At 40.4% G+C, this 23,471-nt stretch overlaps 2 protein-coding genes across 15 annotated transcripts in view; one reads left to right on the top strand and one right to left on the bottom strand.

Annotated features, from left to right (window-relative positions):
• The window catches only part of TTI1 (TELO2 interacting protein 1), a 53,976-nt gene extending 45,265 nt beyond the window's left edge, over window positions 1–8,711 (bottom strand). For 3 of the 7 annotated variants that reach the window (XM_079945867.1, XM_079945866.1, XM_079945865.1), the window contains exons 1-2: window positions 8,655–8,711; window positions 391–449 (exon numbers count right to left, since the gene is read on the bottom strand). The gene's annotated coding sequence lies outside the window, so the exon portion shown is untranslated. The remainder of the gene's footprint in view (window positions 1–390; window positions 450–8,654) is intronic. The other 4 variants (XM_079945861.1, XM_079945864.1, XM_079945863.1 and 1 more) reach the window with 4 other exon arrangements.
• A 103-nt stretch (window positions 8,712–8,814) lies between these two features.
• RPRD1B (regulation of nuclear pre-mRNA domain containing 1B) overlaps window positions 8,815–23,471 on the top strand; it is a 77,084-nt gene continuing 62,427 nt past the window's right edge. For 3 of the 8 annotated variants that reach the window (XR_013831680.1, XR_013831681.1, XR_013831682.1), the window contains exons 1-3: window positions 8,820–9,344; window positions 14,902–15,031; window positions 22,426–22,559. Coding sequence is in view for 5 of the 8 variants with exons in the window: in XM_079945870.1 (XP_079801996.1) it covers window positions 9,194–9,344; window positions 14,902–15,031; window positions 22,426–22,559 (415 nt within the window). In the remaining 3 variants the exon portion in view is untranslated. Of the gene's footprint in view, window positions 9,345–14,901; window positions 15,032–22,425; window positions 22,560–23,471 lie in introns of all 8 variants that reach the window. The other 5 variants (XM_079945871.1, XM_079945872.1, XM_079945870.1 and 2 more) reach the window with 4 other exon arrangements.

Below are 23,471 nucleotides of genomic sequence, written 5' to 3'. Positions count from 1 at the left end.
AACTACAACAAAATACCATTACACACCCACCAGAAGGGCTAAGCTGAAAAAAAAGGGGAAAAAAAGAAAAAGGAAGAGAAAATACTAGGTGTTGGCAAGGATGTAAAACAACCAAAGCTCTCATTCAATGCTGGTAAGAGTGTAATTGATACAACTACTTTGGAAAATCCTTAGGCTAAAGGTAAACATACATACGCTCTATGATCTAGTAATCACATTCTTTGGTATGTACCTAACAGAAATGCATACATAAATTTACCAATAGATGTGTTCTGGAATACACTATCCACAACTGTCCCCACAAAGAAACTACCCAAATGCACATCTATAGTAGAATGGATAAACTGTAGTATATTCTCCCAATGGGATACTATACAGATGAAGACTTACCACAATTGGAGATCTTCAAAAGAATGGGTTACGGGCTCAGAAATACATAAACCAGCTTTCTGTAAGGAAGAGAGTATAACAAATTGCTAGTATGGCATGACTATAAAAGGCAATCATATACCTTTATGGGATGGTCATGAAATCACACCTGTGTGACAATATGTTGATTACAGAAGGAACTGCTCAGAGATTTAGAAGCATAGGAGTCCTAGATTCTATTCCGATAAAATGCAACACTGATTAAAGTGGCACTGCAAAGTTTGATGTTTATATAACTGACAGCAACTGGCGTATTCTGGCCCAGAAAGTGATACTGGGATGAGGCTTTCAGAACAAGCTGATTCTCAGGGTGAGCAGAGAAAACAACCCAGAGTTCAACTGTGACAGACAGTGACTATATAAACCAGTTCTTGACTCTAACCCTTTCTGAGTTCAGTGAACCCCTTCCGCGGTCATAGAAAGCAGTCACTGGGGAGGTGGGGGAAGAGAGCTGCAATCGGAGTGCTTGAGTGAACCCATTCCCCTGGCAGCTTCTTCCCCTCCTTCCCATCTCTTTCTGCCTTTTCACAGGAATGGGCTGTGTAAGATCCCTGGGCCATGGCATCCAGGTGGTGCAGACAAACGGGACAATCTGTAGGTGCTATACTTTACAGACACTTAAAAGATAAGACGCTAGACCACAAGGTACTTATTGTATCATATAGTTAAAAAGTGAAAAAGGGAGGAAAAACCCAAGAAGTACAAAAGGAACTTAGAAAAAGAATGAACACCAAAAGGGAAGGCTTCATGGAGGGAGGAGGATTTATGTTGGGGTGGGGGGACTACACACTTGGGGCTGCATGGGAAGGCTGTTCAAGGAACAATACCTCACAAGCAAAGGCCAGAAAGCAGAAAAGTTGTAGCCCCTAATAAAGGCAGAGACGAGAGGGAGACACCATCATGGCAAGTGAGCCATGCCTCACACAGGGGTGATGTTCTGATGAAACCACCTGCTCGGGGCCTTTGTAACTTGCTGTTCCACGATATATCCTCACGGCTTGCTCTCTCATCTTTCAGGGCTTTACTCAAATGTGAATTCTGAGGGAGGCCTTCTCTGATCACCCCAATTTAAAACTGCAACCCATCCTCACTCCTCTCCTGCCCTGCACTCCCAATCTCCTTCCCCTGTCTTTGAAATTTTCCTCCATAGCATTTAGTACCGTCTGTCAAACCAAGTTATCCACCTATTTGTTTATTGTCTCTCTCTTCCCACTAAAATATAAGCTCTATGAGGGCAGTAATAGTTGACAGTTTTGTTTATTGCTTCCAGCAAAGAGCAGGCATTCAATAAATGCTTGTTGAATCAATCACCATAGACCAAGGTCTGGCTCTCTTTGGTGGATCTTTGATATCAGATATGTGTGAACTGGAGTCTGGGAAAAACCCACCATCCTCTTCTTCTCCTGGGGTGAGTTATTCCTACAGGTAGTTGATCTCATCCATTACAGGAGGATCTTACTAGATTCACTCTCAGGAGGCAATCATAGTTCTAGATTTTGACTGTATGCCAGTCCATTTTTAGGGTGTTTCCAGACAGAGTAAGTATGAGAACAGGAATCTGACAATTGGGTGATAGTCCTGGCTCTGACAGTACCTGATCTGTGGTTTCCATGAATTTTAGTTTCTTCAACATAAAATAAACTTGGTGGATAAGATGATCTCTAAAACTTCTAACTTTGAATTAACTAGCACATGGTAGAAAGACTGGGTTTAGATCCCAGAAATAGGAGTTTAAATAAAAGAATTGCCAACACAAGTTCTTGACTAGAAAGAAGAGAATTAATATTTGTTGAAAAAACCCACCATATGCTAGGCAATGTACATAAATAAATTCCTTGTCTACAAGCTGAGTAACACAAGGTTCAGACAGATTAAGTGATGCCCAAGGTTACACAGCAAGCAGTGGGATTCACGTCAAGCCTGTGTGACTCCAAAGGCTGTACGCATTCTTTTCACTACACCAGAGGTTTCCAACCCAACTGTTTATCAGAACCAAGGGGAAACAATGTAAGTACAGATTCCTGGGCCTCACACCAGATCTACTGAATCAGAATCTATGTTGGGGGTGGGGTGGAACAGGTATGTTTTGGGAATCTATTATAAAAGTTTGCAAGGTCAGTCTGATGATCCATGAAGTTGCTAAAAGAGTAGAGTAGATCTCAAATGTTCTTACCACACACACAAAAGGGTAATTTTGTGAGGTGATGGAGGTGTTAACTAACCTTATTGTGGTAATCATTCTCAATATACATACACAGATATGTGTATCAAATCGTTACATTGTACATCTTAAACTTTTACAATGTTGTATCTCAATAAAGATGGGGGGAACAAAGAAAAAGAAGGCTAAGTAGGAGTGGGGAGACAGGACTCCCACTTCTACCTAACAGTAATTAGGAGCCCTCCCTCGTGGGTGTCAAAGGAGGCTGAGTGAGGAATCTGGACTTCTACCTACACTTGGAAGTAACAAGGTTGGTCCCCCCACCCCTGCCTTATCCTGCCAGAGTGGTTTCAGAGGAAGCCAACTAAAAAGAAGACTTCTATAAGGTCCAGAATCTTAGAACATAATACAAAAATGTCCAGTCAAAAATCATTCACCATACCCAAGAACCAGGAAGATCTCCAAATGAATAAAAAAAGAAAAATCAATCAATATACGTTAACACTAAGATGACAGAGACATTAGAATTACTTGACAAAGTTATTAAAGCAGCTGTGATGAAAATGCTTCAATAAGCGATTATGAACTTGTTTAAAACAAAAGAACAGAAAACCTCAGGAAAGAAATAGAAGATACAAAGAGGAAACAAATTTTAGAACTGAAAAATTCAATAACAAATAAAAAGCTCAGCAGATGGGCTCAACAGGAGAATGGAGGGGACAAAGGAAAGAATCTGTAACATGGAAGACAGAATAAGAGAAATTACTCAATCTGAACAACAAAGAGAAAACAGACTGAAAAGAGGCTCAGGGACCTATGGGACTATAACAAATGATTTAAGCATCCCAGAATGAGAGAAGAAAAAGGGCAGGGTTGAAAAAGTACTCAAAGCACTGAAAGCTCCCCAAATTTGGCAAGAGAGATAAATCTATATACTCAAGAAGCTGAGTGAACTCTAAACAGGATTACCCCAAAGAAATTTGTACCAATTATAATTAAAATTAAAAGTTGTGAAAACAAATGACAAACAATCTTGAAAGCAGCCAGAGAAAAATGATACCTTGCCGATACGGGAAAAACTATTTGAATGACACTGGATTTTTCCTCAGAAGCCATGTAGGCCAGAAGGAAGCAGCACAATAATTTTCAGGTGCTCAAAAAAAAAAAAGAACTGTCAACACAGAATCCTATACCCAGCAAAAATGTCCATCAGGAAAAAAAAAAAAAGAGGAATGAACTGGAAAGATATCCTCAGATGAAGGAAAACTAAGAGAATTTGTCACCAGCAGGCCTACTCTACAAGAATGGCTAAAGGAAATTCTCTAAACAGAAAGGAAATGTTAAAAAAAAAAAAAAAAAGAATCTTGGAACATCAAAGAGGAAGAAAGAACATGGTAAATAAAAATATGTATAAATACAATAGGTTTTTCTTATTCTTTTAAATTTTCTAAATTGTGTCTGATAGTTAAGCAAAAATTATAACACTGACTAATGTGGTTCTAAATGTATCTAGAGGAAATATTTCAGACAAATATAAACAGGAAAGGGTAAAGAGACATAAAGGAAGTAAGGTACATATACTTCACTAGACCTGTCAAAAGTAAGTTATATACACATAATATGATACCTAGAAGAACCACTAAAATGGTTATACAAAGAGATACACTCAGAAACACTATAGATAAATTGAATGGAATTCTAAAAAATGTTCAAGTAAAGGAAGTCTGGAGAAAAAAAGAAAATGGAGAAACAAAAAAACAGAACAAACAGAAAACAAAAGAATTAAATTTCAGACTTAACCTCTAACATATCAATAATTATATTAAATATAAAATGTCTAAATACACCAATAAAAAATGACTGTCAGAATTGGTTAAAAAATATGACTTAACTACATGCTGTTTACAAGAAACTCACTTCAAACATAATGATATAGTCAGGTTGAAAGTAAAAAGATGGAAAAAGATATTATCATATAAACATTAATCAAAGGAAAGCAAGACTAGCTATATTAATATCAGATAAAGTGGACTTCAGAGCAAAAAAATTACCAGAGACAAAGAAGGACATTATATAATGATTAAAGGGTAAATCTATGAAGAAGACATAGTAATCTTAAGTGTGTATGCACAAAACAGAGATGCAAAATGTGTGAAGCAAAAATGGATAAAACTGAAAGGAAAAGTATAGGTGGTCACCACAAGTATAGGTGGTGACTTCAACATTCCTCTCTCAACAACTGATAGAATAGCAATTATAACACAAGAGCTCAACTACACCAACCAACATTTACATAATTGACATTTACAGAATACTATTGACAGTAGGATATACATTCTTTTCAAGTATCCACAGAACACACACCAAGATAGACCATATCCTGGACCACAGAATAAACCTCAACAAATTTAAAAGAACTAAAATCATACAGTGTGTTCCCTAACCACGATGGAATCAAACTAGAAATTACGAATAGAGAGAGAACAGGAAAATCTTCACACACCTGGAAATTAAGCAACACATTTCTAAATAATTCATGGACCAAGGAGGAAATGTCACGGGAAATTTTTACAAAATACATGGAAATGAGTGAAAATAAAAGTTCAACAAATCAAAATTTGTAAGACGTAGGTACAGCCATGCTGAAAGGGAAATTTATAGTATTAAATATATATATATATATTAGAAAAGAGGAAAGCTCTTAAATGAATATCAATAATCTAAACTCCCACAGCAAGAACCTAGAAAAAGACAAATAAAATAAAATAAAGTAAAGCAAAATAAATCCAAAGCAAGCAGAAGGAAGAAATAATAAAAATCAGAGCAGGAATTGAAGTTTAAAACAAAAAATAGAGAAAATCAATGAACCAAAGAAATGGTTTACAGAGATCAATAAAATTGGCTTCTAACTAGACTGATGGGGGTGGGGGGAGGGAGAGGGAGAGAGAGAGGGAGAGAGAGGGGGAGAGAGGGAAGGAGGGAGGGAGGGAGGGAAGGAGGGAGGGAGGGAGAGAGGGAAGGAGGGAGAGAGAGAGGAATTACCAATACCAGTCCTACAGACTGCAGATATTGAAGGATAATACAGGAATACTACAAATAATTTTATACACATAAATTTGACAGATGAAATGGCAAATTTCTCAAAAAATACAAACTACCACAATTCACACAAGCTGAAATAGATTACTGAACAGCCTTATAAGGAAACTGAATTTATTATTTAAAGACTCCCAAAATCAAAGAAAAAAGAAAGAAGAAGCCTTCAGGCCCAGATGGTTTCACTGCAGATTTCTACCAAGCATTTAAAGAAAATTAACACCAGTTCTACACAATGTTCTAGAAATGGAAGAAGAAGAAACACTTTCCAATCCATTTTATGAAGCTAGTATTACCCTGATACCAAAACTCAATAAAGATAATACAAAAAAATTTTAAAACGGCAGACCAATTTCCCTCATGAATATAGACGCCAAAATCCCAAACAAAATATGAGGAAATATAATTTAGCAGTATGCAAAAAGAATTACACACCATGACAAAGTAGGACTAAATTTCAGGGATGTAAGGCTGGCTCAATATTTGAAAATCAATCACTGTTATTAATATTAACAGGCTAAAGAAGATAAATCACATGATTATATCATCCTCATCTTTCTGACCTCTAAATGTTGAAGTGTCCTAGGACTTAGTCACTGGGCCTCTTTTCTTTCTATACCTGTTCCCCTATGACTCCCACATTTATAGCTCTACCTCAGATCTCTCCCTTGAGCTCCAGACCCATAAACCCAATTGCCTATGAGATACCTCTACTTGGACAGGCATTTCCAATTAGACATATACAAATCTAAACTCCTGCTCTTACTACCCAAACCAGCTCTTCCCACAGTTCAGTACATACATGCAAACTCCATTCTTATGGTTGCTTAGGCTAAAACCCTTAGGGCCATATAAGCTCTTGCTTCTTTTATACCTCATACCTATGCTGTCAGTTAATCCTGTGATCTCTTCCTCTAAAATATCCCCAGAATCTGACCCTTTCTCACAACCTCCAGCCTGGTCTGAGTCTTCCTTTCACCTGAGTTATCACAACAGCATAGTCCTCCTGCTCCTACCTTTGCACCCTTACTGTCTATTTTCTACTTAATAGCCACATGCTCCTCTTTTGCTCAAAATGGTCCAATGGACTCTTGTTTCATTCCGAGGAATATCCAAAGTCCTTACTATTGCCTATAGTCCCCCACACGATATGGTCCCTGGCAACTTTTCTAAGCTCATTTCTAGCCTTCTGGTTCACATCACTTGAGCTGTCCTCTTTGCTGGTCCTTGAAAATGCCAATAATGGTCTGACCTCAGGACTCTGCACTTGGTTTTCCCTCTGCCTGGAACATTCACCACATAGCATAGGGCTATGCTATGAAGGCTGTGATCAAATGTCACCATATCAGTGAGGCGTTCTCTGACCTCACTAATGCACGCCTATCCGCCCATACGTGCATTCCTCATACCTCCCTTTATTTTTATTCAAGGCATTTATAACTTTCGGGCTCATTTTACACACACGTTTATCTTCCCCTGCAGAAGGTAAGCTTCCCAGGACATGGATTCTGTCTGTTTGCCTAGAATAGTGCTTCAGACATAGGTTCTCAAAAATTATCGGCTGAATGAATAAATCAACCACTGGCTCGGGAGTGAAGAATTTGGGATAAGATAACCTTGATTTGATTCCTGGTTCTGTCATTTCTTGTGTCCAAGTGACATTGATTACTCACCCATGTTTAATGTTTTCTCATTTGTCAAATACTGATAATAACCCATACCCCACAGGACTGTTGTAAGGATTAAATAAAAGAATGTTCATAATGTGCTTAATACACAGTGACTTGGTATAAAAGTGCTCAGTATATGACACTGTTACTTAATACAGAAAGATGGCCTAGATTTGGACTCAAAGGCCCTAGGTTATAATCATGACTAGATATTGACAGTGATTTTAAGCTATTCACTTATTTTATATTAATTCACTCAGTCAGCTACGAATAAGGTGCTGGGGTAAAAAAGACAGATAAAGTAGAGTCCCTTCCCTCTAACCTTAGTTATGTGATCTTGGGTAGGTCACCCAAGCTCCCTCAGCCTCATTTGCCAAATGGGAATAACATAATACCTATTGCATAGCTTTGTTGTATTAAACAAGTCACTATGTGAAAACACAGTGTCTAGCCCATAGCAGCAGCTCGTTATGTTGGCCCTGATTATGATGATTCCATTCTGAAGGAGGAGTAAAAGCACCTAAGCAAAGAACAGTGCAGTATGAACAAAAACAGGCATCAACTAGTACAGTGCCTCCTAACTGGAACCTGCCCACAACTGGTCAGTTCCACTATGATCAGGACATTTAAAAATTCTACTATGTCTACAATAACCTAACTCCCTACCACCACCCCACAGCAGTTAGAAGAACAAATTTCTCTGCTGATGTGATAATTGGAATTTAAAACTTTTTAAAAACGGTTAAAGGATAGAGTCTCAAATAGAGTTTCTTAAAGGAGGTCAACGAACCCACTGACTTCCTTACCCCAGTCCCCCACAAAGTTAACATGTATTACTTAAATTTGAGCAATAGTCAAATGAACCCCCAGAAGGCAGCCTGTAATTCCCTGAATACAACAACCAACTGAGCCGGGAGCACAAGGGTGTGTTTGACGGCGGTCCTGTCACAGACTAAACATCGGAACTGGCCACTAAAGGTGGTCCTGGAGGCCTAGTGGGAGCCCACCGCGTGAGAAGGGGGGGCGTCACCTTTGGAAAAAGAACAGCAAGAGCCAAGGCGTGGAGGCGTGAAAAGTGCACGTGGGTGGCTTGGCAGAACCAAAAAAAGCTTTTTGTGGGGGGCGGCCAGAGAGCAGGACACGTACAGAGGAAGAGTGCTGCTGGGGCCTGCCAGGTGAGGGAGAAAGGTCCCGTTCCATTCCCAGGTCATGATCTCTCTGCCTCAGCATCCCCTCAGGATCCCCCTCTAAGGGCTCGCGGTTGCTGTCTCCCTCTGTTTCGCGCCACTCTCCCTTACCTCGTCTTCCAGCCTTTCCCTCACTCTCGCACCTCCTCTGCCGCGCCGGAAGTGACGCGTAACTCGCGCGCCGCACCGCGCCAGAAAGGTTCTGCGGGAGCGGGAGAAAGGGTTCCGGTGACACTCACTGCGCCGGCGTGCGGGCGCGAGCGGTCAAAGCGCCTTCCGGAGGCCGCCGAAGTGCGCCCTTTTCCCTGTCTGTCGCTTTCGGAGTGCTCCGAGCGAGATTCAAAGAGGCATTCGCCACGGGAGGGGTGTTTTACTACACTCTGACCCCCCCCCCGGTGCCCCGCCACTCCGGCCCTTGCCCTTTGACCCTGCTCTCGCGGCGGGGTGAGAGGTCGGTGGCCATCTTGTGGCGGCGGCGCGGGCGGCTGTTACTGCGGAGACCCATCCCCTCCCCCTCCTGGCCCCCCGGCCGTCTGTCAGTCATAAAGAGTCCCGCAGGCCGCCAGGTGAGGTTCCGGCCTCGTGCCATCGCTCTCCCCGCCGCACTGGGCGGCCCAGGCCGATCCCTGCCGGGCCTCACCGCCGCCACCATGTCCTCCTTCTCCGAGTCGGCGCTGGAGAAGAAGCTCTCAGAGCTGAGCAACTCTCAGCAGAGCGTGCAGACCCTCTCCCTGTGGCTCATCCACCACCGCAAGCACGCGGGACCCATCGTCTCGGTGTGGCACCGCGAGCTCCGCAAAGGTAAACACTCCCTCTACCCCCATGGGTCCTCCTCCCGGGTAGCCCTCTCCCGCACCCCGTCCCGAGGCCCCTCTAGCTTCTTAGCTGAGCCTGGCTTTCCAGGCCTGGGCCTGTGATTGATTGCGCTTCTGAGGTTGGAGACAGTGTTATCCCCATTTCTCGGAGAAGGAAACCGAGGCCTGGGAAGGTTTAAGGTACTTGTCTGAGGTTCCACCGACCGGGGCTCAGGACTCCCAGTTAACCCAGCCGCTTTCCTCTCCGGCTCCTCCTGACACTTGTGACCATTATTCTCTCGGCAGCGTTGAGCGCCTGGTGGAGGGTACAGGCCTTAGCCTGTTGTGTGCCAGGCAGTTGCTGGGCATTCGGAGTAAGATTACCTAGATCGAGCCCTTGGCTCAGTCACTTGCTAGCTGAGTGATATCGGGCAAGTTTCTTCTCTCTAAGCCTCTGTTTTCTCATCTGTCAAAAGAGGACAAGGGTAACTGCCACTTCCAGAGCCTTTATTCTGTGCCAGTCACTGTGCTAGGACCTTATGTACATCCTCGCACTTAGTCCTCAGCACTGCCCTGGGAAGTGGGTACGGTCACTGCCCTTGCAGAGAAGTCAAGGGGCCGCACCACCTAGACCTTGCCTCTCAGGTTCCTCTTCTCATGCAGCTCTCCTTGGTTCTAGGCCCTGCTCAGCATCTGGCAGCCATTGATTGAGCTCAGCCTGTTGTGTGCCAGGCACTGGGTTGGGAGCTTAATAGCATGTTGGCTCCAGAGGCCAAGTGCCTCTGGAGCCTGACTTTGCCATTTACTGAGCCCCCGCAGCTTCACCTCTCTTTGCCTCAGTTTCCTGATCTGTAAAATAGAGATAATGATAACTGATATTTACTGTGCCTTTGTTCTGTGCCAAGTGCAGTACTGATATCATTACATACATTGTCATTTTTTACGGTCTCAGAGTTCTGTGAAGTAGGAGCTCAGCAGATGAGAAAAAAACGGAGGCTCAAACAACTTGGGGTGAAGAGTAAACAGGATAATCCACATGAACATCTAGCATGGTGTCAGGCAGAGTGTAGGCACTGGATAAATAATGGTGAGGTGGGATACTGATTACTCAGTGTGGGGCATGTTCTTTGCCTCGAATTGCTTACAGTCTGCTGGGGAAAGATGGGCACCTACACAGCTATCTGATACCCCAGTGAGCTTCATAGCAGAAAGCTGAGCAAATGAAGCTTAGCGCTGTTTTGGACAGCCTGTATGTGGTAGGCCCTTTATAGCATAGGAAGTAACTCTACATGTGTTCTCTGCTATCTGTGAGGTCAGGATGTTCACTCTGTTTTACAGATGAGGAAACTGAAGTGGCTAAGTGGTATTTTCAAGGCCTTAGAACCAGTGAGGCTCAGACTACATCAGACTGGCAGACACCAAAATCCAGGATTTTTTCAGGAGACCCAGTTCTAGTCCTCTGGCAGAGACCCCCCGCCCCCCAAATATCACGTGCTGTACTGAGATGGGGGTCCCCTCAGCCCTCAGGGTAGTTGGCGGATAGATCCTGGGCCTCCCAGAGCCCCATTCATGTACCCCACTGTGCCATTCAGATACCATTTCTGTCATCTGAGATGTGGCGGAAAAATTCGAATTGCTTTCTACAGGATCCTATCTGGTAGGATCTCAGAGGCACGTCAAAATCCACCTCAGATGTCACTTCTGTGAAGCCATCTTGATTCCCCACCTCACCCTATTTGAGATACAGAAAATAAAGAGTACTTTCGTTTATGAAGCTCCTTTAACCCTAATCTCATATGATGAAACCTTAAGTTGTAAGTAGGTCAGCATTATTATCCCCATTTTATAGATGAGAAGATACAGATATGAAGAGATGAAGTGCTTTGTTCACATGAGTGTATAGTTGGGACATTAGCCCAGAGCTCTGAGACGCCGAAACTTGTTTTCAGGTGCCCGGTGCATCAGTGCACTTAATAAGTGAAGGTGATCATCTTACTCCAACCAAACCCGTAGTGCTTTTATTTATTAGAATTAATCTGCATTTATTTCATTCTTACTAGTTATGTCTCTTTCACTGGATTATGTTTTGAGGGAGAAACTAGCTCTTCTAGTTGTCCGTAATGTACACAACATTTAGCATGGTGCCTGTTAACAGAGTTAAAAAATAGTTCAGGTGTTAAATTGTGGTCTCTTGACATCATTTTCATGGCTGAGTAAAGGATCCAAGCGGCACTGTCTAGAGCTTTCTGTGATGAGAGAAATGTTTTATATCTGCTCTGCAACAAGGTAGCCTCTTGCCATGAGCACTTGAAATCTGTGACTAAGGAAGTAAACTTTCAAATAAATACAATTGAAAATTTAGTTCCTGAGTTTTGTTAGCTACAAATTAGGTGTTCAGTAGCCACCTGTGGCTAGTGGCTATCATACTGGACAGTGCAGAACTACAGGATGCTCTTCCAAGCATCAGTGTACAGTTTCCTAATACCCAGCCTTCCTTCATGAATTGAAAATGCCCCCGCACTGAAGTGGAAAAAGATTTTGTGCCCTAATGTTAGAATTGACTAGCCCTTTAGGTTCTAGCCCACCCTGAATCTTTAAAAATGGACATTTCTATCTATAGCCAAGTCATTTCCTTAAGACATTTCACAAACCATCTCTGTTTTGCCTCCAAATATTTATGAGACTTTAAAAGTTTTCTTTTTCCTGCTTAAGTACTACTTCTATTCATGATGTGTTATTTTCTTTCCATTCCCTAGGAATAATCCTTAATTTATCCCTTTGGGCTCTGTTCTAGGTAGAACTTCTCCCTTTCTTTTTGGAGCAGTTTGGTGTAAAATACCCTAAGATGAACATTTTTTAGTAGTGCTTTTGTACCTTACGTTTGCACTCCTACTACCTTTAGTAGTGCAGGTAAATAGGCCTTTTTTTAAAAAAAAAATTACTTTCTCTAGATGTCAAAACCAGCCAAACAAGTGAAAAATTTTGGTCAGCCAGTAATTTAAACTTTGCTCAATAACTATTTCAACCAGTTTGGAATGGGCCTCGGTAGGGAGTGAAAGAATCCATACTGACATATTGGAAAGACATTTGAACAAGTGAGTTACCACCCAGGGCTGGAGTAGAGGGTTGTGTGTGTCATGTGTATTATGACCTTGTGTGTTCAGGTGCTCTAGGGCTTTGTGGGTTTTTGTTGTTGTTTGTTTGTTTTGGCCGCACTGCGAGGCTTGTGGAATCTTAGTTCCCCGACCAGGGATCGAACCCCGGGCCCTCGGAAGTGAGAGCGAGGAGTCCTAACCACTGGACCTCCAGGGAATTCCCTTTAGGGTTTTGTTATGTTACCTTTACACACATGGTGCTCATGTTGATTATTCAGGATGCTGGATGTGGAGGGAAAAAGTTTTATCCTAAATTCCCATTGCTAAGTTTGACGGTGATGAGAATTAATTGGCATTATAGATAGTGAAAACCTTGGCTATCTTAGCTATCACATTTGTAATACTGCAAAATGTTTCAGGTCTTGAATGGCCAAATTGACATTTTACAATATGGATTCTGGGTTTTTTAACATAAAGTATATTAGTCCGATTTGCTTTGTAGAAGTTCTGTTTTACTTTTTTTTTTTTTTAATATTTATTTATTTATCTTTGGCTGCTTTGGGTCTTTGTTGCTGCGTGCGGGCTTTTCTCTAGTTGTGGTGAGTGGGGACTACTCTTCGTTGCGGTGCACGTGCTTCTTACTGTGGTGGCTTCCCTTGTTGCGGAGCACAGGCTCTAGATGTGTGGGCTTCAGTAGTTGTGGCTCGCGGGCTCTAGAGCGCATGCTCAGTAGTCGTGGTGCACGGGCTTAGTTGCTCCGCGGCATGTGGGATCTTCCTGGACCAGGCTTCCAACCTGTGTCCCCTGCATTGGCAGGCGGATTCTCAACCACTGCGTCACCAGGGAAGCCCTCTTTTACTTTTAAATCTAACTTTCATGGCGTTATAAACTTGGTAGTTTAACTTGCTGCAACATCCTAGAACAAGGTTTGCTTTAAAAAAAAAAAAAAGCTTTTTGCCGTAATCATACCTTTGTAGCAACAGTGGGATATTGAAGCTATTGACACTTTTGTTCTGTTTTCGAATAATAATTAGAACAGTTAAAGATAGCTCCAGGTTTTCAATATTCTCATCTGTTGGCCATCTAAACTAGGTTATTATCAGGTTAATACATTTCAGGATATCCATATTTAATTTTATGAGCACTTTAAGTCATCAGTTTCAACTATAACATGCTTTAAAAATCTTGTTTTTAACTTAAGTTATTCTCCTGTAGCCACATTTTAAAATGTCAGATCTTGAGCTTGCTGTGTCAGAATTTATACATGCTGTGTGCATTTCAAAAGAAACAGAAATGGTTTCTGAGAGCAGTGGAGTAAGGACTAGTAATTCAGGTGTAAAGGTTGACATAGGGCTTGCTTGAGTCTTTTGGGCACTTTGGCATTGGAGAAAACTTAATGTTTTGAACTATCTGATTGTGTTATTATTTATTTCTTTTAAAAGAAAACTGGGACCAAAAATGGTAGTGATGTAACTTTACGATTGAAAAGTTATGTGCATAGAAGCCAGGAAATTCAGTAATGTTCCCCCAAGCAACTGTAACTCAGACATATTGCGTGAAGTTTTTATGGTTTAATGCATGCTACCATACAGAGTAATAGGAAATACTACATTTAGTAGGTATAAGAAAGAAGAATTATATTTTTTATAGGAGCCATAATTTTGCATATCCAGATTTCAGACGTGTGTAAACTTTCAGTGATCATGTAGCAATAATGTATATTTGAATTTTGAGATAAATATCCATTGGTGCATCTAGAGATTCCTCTGGATTGTAGAGTTGGTAACATTGACTGATTATGGTTATTGGAATGTTCAAAGAGAAATTCTTGGTCTAGGAGCATAAATTACAAGTATCTTTTAAAACTGAAACTTAACTCAGTCTTTCATTCTGTGGTATTTGATAATTAACAGTGAGTAAGAAATGCTCATTTTTGCAATATAATAAATGAAAATCTTGGTTTTAACATGTCTTCTGGAGATGTATTGACAGCTTATCCTTTAGGAATTGACTGGAGAATACTGACTGCTTATCCTTTAGGAATTTTCTTTGGATTATCTTAATTTTTACTGCCAATTAATTACCCTGACTAAAATAACACAGAAATTAAGATGCCATATTCTTTTTTTTTTGAAAAACAATTTTATTGAACTATAATTCACATTCCACACAAATCACTCTTCTAGAATATACAATTCAGTGGTTTTTAGTATTTCGCAGTTATGCAACTATCACCACAATCAATTAAAATGGCGTATTCTTGTTTTTTAGTTTTTTCAAAATTGTATTCTCAATCCTGTTTTACTAGACACCTCCAGGAGTCCCTTAAATTGTTTTTTCAAACATAGCAGTCTTGACCTCAAGTAGATAATGCTTGTCTTAGTGTTCTTTAGGAGTAGCTTAGGGCAGAAGAATGGTGGATTGAGAATTTCCTTGGTGTAAGCTAAATTATCTTTTCTTTTTTTCCAGCCAAATCAAATAGAAAGCTTACTTTTCTGTACTTAGCCAATGATGTCATTCAAAACAGTAAAAGGAAAGGACCTGAATTCACTAGAGAATTTGAATCTGTCCTTGTGGATGCTTTTTCTCACGTTGCCAGGTATGTTTTCGGGTTTTTTGTTACGTTTTGTTTTTGAATGCATTACCTTTTCCTTTTTGTTCTTTCTTTTTGTGTGTGATAGCCTTTGTAACTTGACAACTTCATACTTTAAAGAGAGGTACTTTATAGAGAGTTGCAGAGGCCAAATTGTGGTTCTATATTTTGCCTGAACCCTTGAGAACTATCTCAGACAAGTAAATATTTTGATGCGTTGAAGGGACTCAGTCTAGCACTTGAAGCACATCTTTTCTCCTAGATGTATTCACTATTGAATTCACTTCTTGAATGTGGTACTTTCCTTGGTTTGGCTGAGTTGTCTCATTAGTTTATGGTCAAAAAACAAAGCTAAATAGTACAAGGGAACTTTCCAGTAACAAAGCCTTAATGGCAAGAAATTAGTTGCTGTGCCTTTGTTTTTACTTACTTCTGGATGTCTACATGTCTAACTTACTAAAAATAGTAGTCATTACTGTACCTGCAAAGATAGTAATTATTAGTGTGGAAAGTAGATATTTGCTCTGGCTCTGTCATATTAAGTGTGTGCCACTATTGTGTTTTGTGACAGAGGACGGGGCTGGGTAGAGCATACTTATAGCTGATATCACGGAAACTATACATTTAATTAAAAGTTTTACAAATCACTTTTATTTATTTAAAAACAAACTGTTTTTTGTAGATATAAGTTAGTTGCCTAGGAGGAGCAAAGAAAAACTATTTTTCACTAGAATATTAATAGGTAAGCAAATCAAACAAAACATCTTTGCCAAAGGAAACTGGGAAGGGTGAGAAGGAGACTAGTGGGTTAAACGAAAATTATTCTAAGGTGTAGAGTGTATGTGAAAGACCTTAAGTGTGAAAGTAAGTCTGGCATTCTGTGAAAGATTTGGAAAGTTTGAAGGAGTGAAATGAGAACTCCAAAAGATTTTAAAGAAATGACATCTAGCTTTGTAGAGATGGATAAAAGATTTTTGTTAGTCAACTGGCTTTTTTTTTTTGAACATGGATACTGAAAAAGCAGAATGTTTGGGGACTTGAAAAAATACTGAGTTGTCATAACAGAGAATAAGCTTAGAACAGACTACTAGAGTAGCCCTCTGAAATTGGAGACAGGCATTTTCCTGTTTTGAGGAGAGTCAGTTCAGTTTCCTAGACGTTGGCTGTCGCTCTGCCTCCAACACTGAGTGGCCTTGGATGTGTTATGTAGCTTTTTGAGCCCACATTTCCATGTTAGTTAAAAGGGAATGTCACCACCTGTCTCATTAGAGTTGTGAGGCTAAAGTAAAACAACAATGCTCAATCCACAGTCTTTGCCCATTCATGGGAGTATACTATATTATAAACTATATGAAGAGAAAGACTGTTTCTTTTTTGTTCTTTCCTGTATTCCAGACACCCAATAGAGTATCTGGCACAGAGCTACTGGGTTTTGTACCTTCGGGAACACCATTTAGATAGTCTTGATGTGAATGGTGGTCTGTCCTGGCACAGAGTAGGGATTCAGTAAGTAGTTGTTGAATAAGTTAATAAATTTAGGGTATAAGAAATTGACTAAAGTAATTCCCTATAGGGATAGTAAACATAACATTTTTCCTTAAAAATTTAACAGTAATCATAAGCTGCTCCCAAATCAGAAAAGTGGAAGTAGAAAAGCGGATGGGAGAGGGGGGATGAGCAATACCAGGATTAAAAATTTTTCTACTTGGTTATCATCTTAAAACCTAGCTAGGAGGCATTGTAAAAATGTCTTGGCAAATTCTGTGGCTTTATGGGGAAAATAGACCTGATCCTTTTAAATAAAAATAGATAGCTCTATTACCTTTCTTTTTTGCATTCTTCTAGTTCTTTTAAGGTCCTGTTCAGATATTATATTCAAGGTCCCCATGTCTCTAAGCTCCCTCCCCACCCCCACCCCCATTATTAGAATAGAAAGTCCAGCCACACCACTTCAGTCCTGATGCACCTTATCAACAGTAAAAAGTGCTCTCTGTACAGTTTTTCTGTGGCCAATTGATGAACAAAGATAGTGGACCCATTAATATTGACTAAAATAGATTAGGAATCTCTTTATGATAATTTCCTACCTCCTCCCTCAAACCTCCTACCCCCTAGGAAAGAAACAACAAACCTCTCAAGTCAGAGAAAGCTGCCAAGCTCATGGGGTGGTTTTAATTTGAATAGCAGTTTAAGTAACCAGACTTTAAACTTATTTTCCATACAAATGCCTTCTTGTTTTCTTCTCAGTTGGGAGATAGTTGTGCACTTAATCTTTCCTTCAAGATGTATTTAGGTGCCTTTGTGCAAAGTACTGATCCAGACACTAGGGGGGCAAGCAGTGAACAAGGCAGACAAGGACAAAATGAGTAAGATACTTTCAGAGAGTGATAATATGGACATAATAAAATAGAATGACGTTCTTGAGTGGGATCTCTTCTAGTGTGGTGAAGGAAGGCCTCTCTAAGGAAGTGACATTTGAGGTAATCATGCAAAATAGGAATAGCTATTAAAAAGAACCTAAGGTACAAATAATCTTGGCGTGTTAAGAGGATCAGAATGAAGGCCATTGTGGTTAGAACACAAGGAACAGAGGGGAAGTCATATCCAGGTGAGATCAGAGAGGCAGGAAGGTGACAGTCACACATGTCTTGTAAGCCTTGGGAGAGAGTTAGGATTTTGTTCTGATGGGATGTCAGTGAGGAGTTTTAAGCAGGGGAATGATATATTCCAAATGCCTTGTTCAAAGATCCCTCCATCTTGGGGTGGAGAATGGATTATAAAGGCCAAGGGAGAGGCAGGGACATGAGGTAGAGGGTGTTGCTCTAGTGTAGGCTAGAGATGACATTGGCTAGGATTCAGGAACATTGAGGAGATAATAGCTTCCACTTGTTGAATGTTTACTTTGTTTACTTCATGGGTAGATTTGTGCCCCACCCCATGTAAAACTGATAGGATTAGTGGGAGCTTGGTAGTGAGGGAAAAGAGAAATCAAAGATTATTTCTAGGTTTTTGACGTGAGTATGTGGATGACTGATGGTGCTGTTTACCGAGGTGGAGTTTGAGGTAAAGATATGGTAGAGGAAATCAAGAGTTTTGTTTTGGCCATGTTAAGTTTGAGATGGCTAATAGATATTCCAAAGGGTGATGCCATATAGGCGGATGGATGAAACAGTCTTGAAGCTCAGTAGGAAATTGATTTCTGGAGACATAAATTTGGAATTATCACCATATACATATTTATTTCCTGTTATAACAGTCGTGGGCCCCCAAGACCACTTCCAGGTCCGGTGACTTGCTAGGAGGACTCACAGGAGTTGGGTATAGTTGTGTTCCTGGCTATGATTTATTACAGTGAAAGGATATAGAGCAAAATTAGCAGAAGGGAAAAGGTGCAAGGGATGAAGTCCAGAGGAGACGAGGCATAAGCTTCCACGAGTCCTTTCGTAGTGGAGTCACATAAGACACACTTAATTCCTCCCCCTTTGAACTGTGGCAACAAATGTGAAGTGTTTTCTACCTGAGAAGCCCATTAGAGATGTAGTACCTAGGGATTTTGTTAGGGTTGGTCACAGGCACTCTGCCAAAATTCTAGGCTCCCAGAAGGAAAGCAGGTGTTCAGCATAAACCATACTGTTTGTATAAACAGTTTAAGCACAGTAAACCACCCTTATCAGTTAGGAAATGATAGGAGCACTTCTGAAATCCAGGTTCCGAGATGCCAGTCAAGGGCCAACCTCGTGAGCAGGCCTGCTAAGGGCAGCAGTCTCAGGCCTGCTATGTTAACTCTTTCCTACACAATTGCAAAGGACTGTCTCTGCTCTACCTTTACATGAGGTGCTGTTGGAAGTGCTGAGGATACTTAGAAAGAATTTATGCCCTGAGTAGGCCTGCCATAGGCCTACTGTGCATGGGATAAGAGAGAAGTACACAAGTTATAGCGGGTGTACCAAGGCAGTGCCATTAGAGCTGCAGAGGAAGAAAAGGCCCCCATGCTGGCTTGGCAAGCCCTTTGGTATCCAGCTGACACTTCAAGCAGTAGTCCTACGTGTGTATAACACATACTTTTCACTTTTTAGATCACGTTTTCAGTGGTTGAATTTATAAATATTTAGAATTAAGATACTAAGTTGTGTTCTGCAAAATAAGTTACATATGTACTTATTTATCATCTTTCAGTTTATTCATTGATAAGTGGCAAAGATTTTTTGTGTTTTTTCACTTAAAGATTTCTCAAGTTAGAATGGAGTTAATACAACTTGAAAAGATAGCTCCTTGTGTCATAAAATGACTTTTTTGCTTTGGTTGTATCCAATTTCAGGTGCTAAAGTGACTTCCACTTCATTGGAGCTACTTAGGGCAAAACCACATCAGTAAAAAGATTTCTTGACTGTTGTGTCTATATCTTTAGACCTTAGTTGGCAAAACTTTGATTTACTGTAGTGCTCAAAGAATTAACCTATCATGGTTAATTATGTTCACTAATTAAAGTAGAGCACCCTTTTGGCTGTAGCCTTTAGTGGTGAAAGCCTTTTGAAAATCTTTTGGTTACAACAGGTTTGAGCATCATTATCCACTATACAGTAGTGTGACTGCAGCTGATTAAGACTATCAGTCTTAATCAAGCCCCAAATAGCCCCAGGAATGGTGGATGGTGGTTGGATGGGTGTTGTGCCCCTCCCAACCCTTTCAACTAAATCCTTGATAAGAATTTGTTTTCATGATTAGTTTCTCGTTTAAGAGAATTTGCAGAGAACAGATTTTATGTTAAAAGTACCGACCAGTTAAGTTCTGATTAGTTGTGATTTTGTTACAGTAGTTATAATGACTTTATTTTTCTAAAGCCTGCATTTCATCACATTAGGGACTTCCCATTGCCTTCAGGATAAAGGCCACATGTTTAGTATGGAATTTAAGGTCCTCTATAATCTAATTCCACTGTATCCCTCCAGATTCTTCTGCTGTTTCCACCCCCCCACCCCACCCCATATAGTACTTCAGCCACCAGAATTACTCAGAACCTTTTGCTCTTCACCTTGTTCTGTTTTGGGGATTCCATTCAAGCGAGAGGAGAAAGCATGAGCATAGGCACACGTAACAGTGGCAGCAAGTGCTGAGTAGAAAATACTTACCGTTGAGTGTTGCTAGAACATGAAGCCTCAGGTAGGGTGTGGAGAGGTGAGGGGCTGCTGGGTCAAGAATCTAGAGGTCAGGACCTAGGCCTTGTTCTTTGTATTCCAAGCACAGTATTTCAGAAACCTTAATGCGCAGATGAATGCTTAATTGATGTCTGACATGAATGACCTTGATGTGGTAAAATGGTCGTTGAAAGTTAACTAATTGTATGGCCTACTGAAACCTTTCTAACATTTTTCGGAAAAAACATTGCAATTAAATATTTACTGTGCTTGTTCTGGGGCGTAAAGCAGTGGGGGAAAAAGACAAATCCCTGCCCTTGTGGAAATCCCATTCAAATGGAAAGAGAGTCTAAACAACAGGGAAACCGTATATATAGCACATCAGAAGATAGATTGTGTGGAGAAAAATTAAGTAGGAGTAGGGAGTGTAATTTTAAGTCAGGAGATGAGAGGATTCACTGAAAAGGTGCTGTGCGAGTATACGCACCTGAAGGAGGAGAGCAAAGGAGCCTTGCCTGGCCTGAGCCTTGGTTCCAAGCTAAGTGCAAAGGTCCTACACTTTAATGGCAGGAGGGCCAGGGAGCTGTTGAGGAGGGAGGGGAGAGTGAGGATAGGTGAGGTCAGAGAAATAATGGGCTGGGCTGAGAAGGGCTTTGTTGTAGGCTTCATTAGGACTTTCACTTTTATTCTGAGGGAGACCAGGAAGAACCATTGGAAGTTTTTAGCAAAGGAGCAACATGATCTACCTTAACACAACAGTTAGGATTGGATTTTTAAAACTTGAGAATAGATGGTTGGAGGACAGGGTGGAAGCAGGGAGACTAGTCATGAGGCTGTTGCAGTAATCAGACAAGAGATGATAGTGGCTTGGATCAGGCTGAGAGCAGAGAAAGAGGTGAGAAGTAATTTGTTTCTAGATATATTTTGAAGATGGAGTAGAGATGTTTTTATTATAAATATCAAGGTCATATCTTTAAGTTTTATAAATATCAGTGGAAATATTTTCCCCCTTTTCCCCCTCACCCTGACCTCTGACTTAAAAGAAAAAAGCTTTACCAATAATTAATAATTAGTTTGTATGTATCCTGATTTAGTTAGTACTTTAACCCCCAATTTAGTGAAATTTGCTGCTAATAATTCATAAGTAATATAATCTGACCAGCTTAGGCCGAAAACTCAGCTCATCTTGAGTGTTAATATAAGTTTTAGAAAAGTGCTGTTAGGGCTGGGGGTGGGTGAAATTCCATCTGAGTTGAATTTTATATGGTTTCTTCTTGAGGTTCCTACTAAAGATATTGACTTAGATACTAAGGTGTCAGGGTAACCCTTCTTGTTTATAGTTCCTCAGTGTAAGGTCATTGACATCTAGACAGTCTCACAGAACAGAACAATTCATAGTAACACAGTACATGGTGAGGGAATTTGTTTTCCTTTCGGAAAATCTTCCGCATGCTTCCACTTGCCGTCTGACACTTTATGGTAAACAACTGCTTCACCCTGAGTGCGAGTTATGGTCATCTCACTGAAAAATAAGAGAGTGATATGTTTTAAGAGAGTAATACGTCAGGAAAAAAACTAGCTTCTTTCATTCAGATATAAATTACAAAGGACTGTACTATGCTCGGTGTGTTCTAAGATTATCTGCTAGACATCTTTGTGTGAATCTGGAATACAGACCTAGCCTGGAATTAAAATAATTATGAAGTAGTTTAAAGTTGAGAGTCTTGACATGTATGTGTGTATGATTGTATTTATACATATTAGAGGTGATGGTGTGTTAGCATTGATGAGTTATTGTGAATTTCTTCCCCACTTTAAACATTTGGTTTTAATCATTTTTTTCCTGTCCTTAAACATTTTGGCCCGCTTTAATTTCCAGCAGCATGTCTGGCACTAGATTTCAGTTAATGCCTTGTGAAAAGCAAGCCGTCACAATTGATATGATTGATTTTTGATAATTGTCAGTAAATATCAGCCTTTGGCTTTTTGCCCTATTTACCCCATCTTTCAAAGAGGATAAAAGACACAGATTAATTCTGTAACATAATCCCTCTCTCTTCCCTACACACCACAGGAAGAATGTAGTTTCTGGTCAAGTTTTGAATATCCATTAAGTACAGTATGTACCTTACTCTTCCTTCTGTTTTTAAATATGTAAATCATTTAGTCAGTTGTTGGTTGTTTTTTTTTTTTAAAAGTAAATCTGTCCTAATTAAAAGCAAAAAATCTTAAGCTTATATATATCTTTTCGTCTTTTCTGGGCAGAGAGGCAGATGAAGGCTGTAAAAAACCTTTAGAAAGATTGCTGAACATCTGGCAAGAAAGAAGTGTGTATGGCGGCGAGTTCATACAGCAGCTGAAGCTGTCTATGGAGGACTCCAAGAGCCCTCCCCCCAAAGGTAGAAACATCACCACATGTTTACAGCTCTTGGTCTTTGCCTACTTTCGAATCACATATGAAAAGCTGCAGTGGGGGTTGCTGTGAACCACCAGCGATTATATGATTCTTCAGAGAGAGATGATCATAAACGATGGTGAGAATTTATGTAGTGCTTGCAGTGTGTAAGCCTGGTTCTAGTATTCATGCTATTCATCATCTCATATCCTACCTTTTGATCTGTATTCTCCTTGGCACGCTTATGCCTTTCAGAGACTTTACTTGCACAAGGGAAAGGAACAACAAAATTGTTCAGAGTTATAGCGAACTAGGAAGTACCCTGGGCTAAGATTTTGTCCGAGCCTTGCCGCTAACTGTTATAGGATCTTGGACAAGTCCTTCAGCCCTTATGGAACTTGGTTTCATTAAATATTGATGTGGTTTGGGGACATACTTTTGATGGTTGTCAGCTGCTGTCTAAAATTGGTTTTGGTCCTTATTGAACCCAGAATATTCTGAGGTAGTGTGTTCATGTATGTGTGTGAATTTTACCAAGTCCTTCTTAAAAGCTATGTTATTTTTTTCTTTTAAAGAGGAGTAAGATCAAACGTTATTTGATTCTTTGGCTTCCAGTTAGTTGTGGCTTAATTCTAGCTGGCATGACATGTTTCTAAGCTACAGATCTGATCTGACTGTACACATGCTCATTGCCTGGAGGATCAAGTCCAAATACCAACATAGTATTTAGGACCCTTTATAATGTGAACTACTCTACTTTTCCAGATTCTTCTCCCATTTTCTCACATATACCATATTCTTTGGCCATACCTAGCAATTTCCCCTCTGGATGCTCTGTTGGTACCCCTTCCTTTGCATCTGCTGTTACCTCTGCCTAAAATGTCCTTCTGCCCCTTTTGTGTGGTGAACTTATTCT

Source organism: Stenella coeruleoalba, assembly GCF_951394435.1.
Source record: "Stenella coeruleoalba genome assembly, chromosome: 15".
Taxonomy (NCBI): Eukaryota; Metazoa; Chordata; class Mammalia; order Artiodactyla; family Delphinidae; genus Stenella; species Stenella coeruleoalba.
Note: the sequence above shows the minus strand (reverse complement) of the source record. Positions and strands in the feature narration are given on the sequence as shown.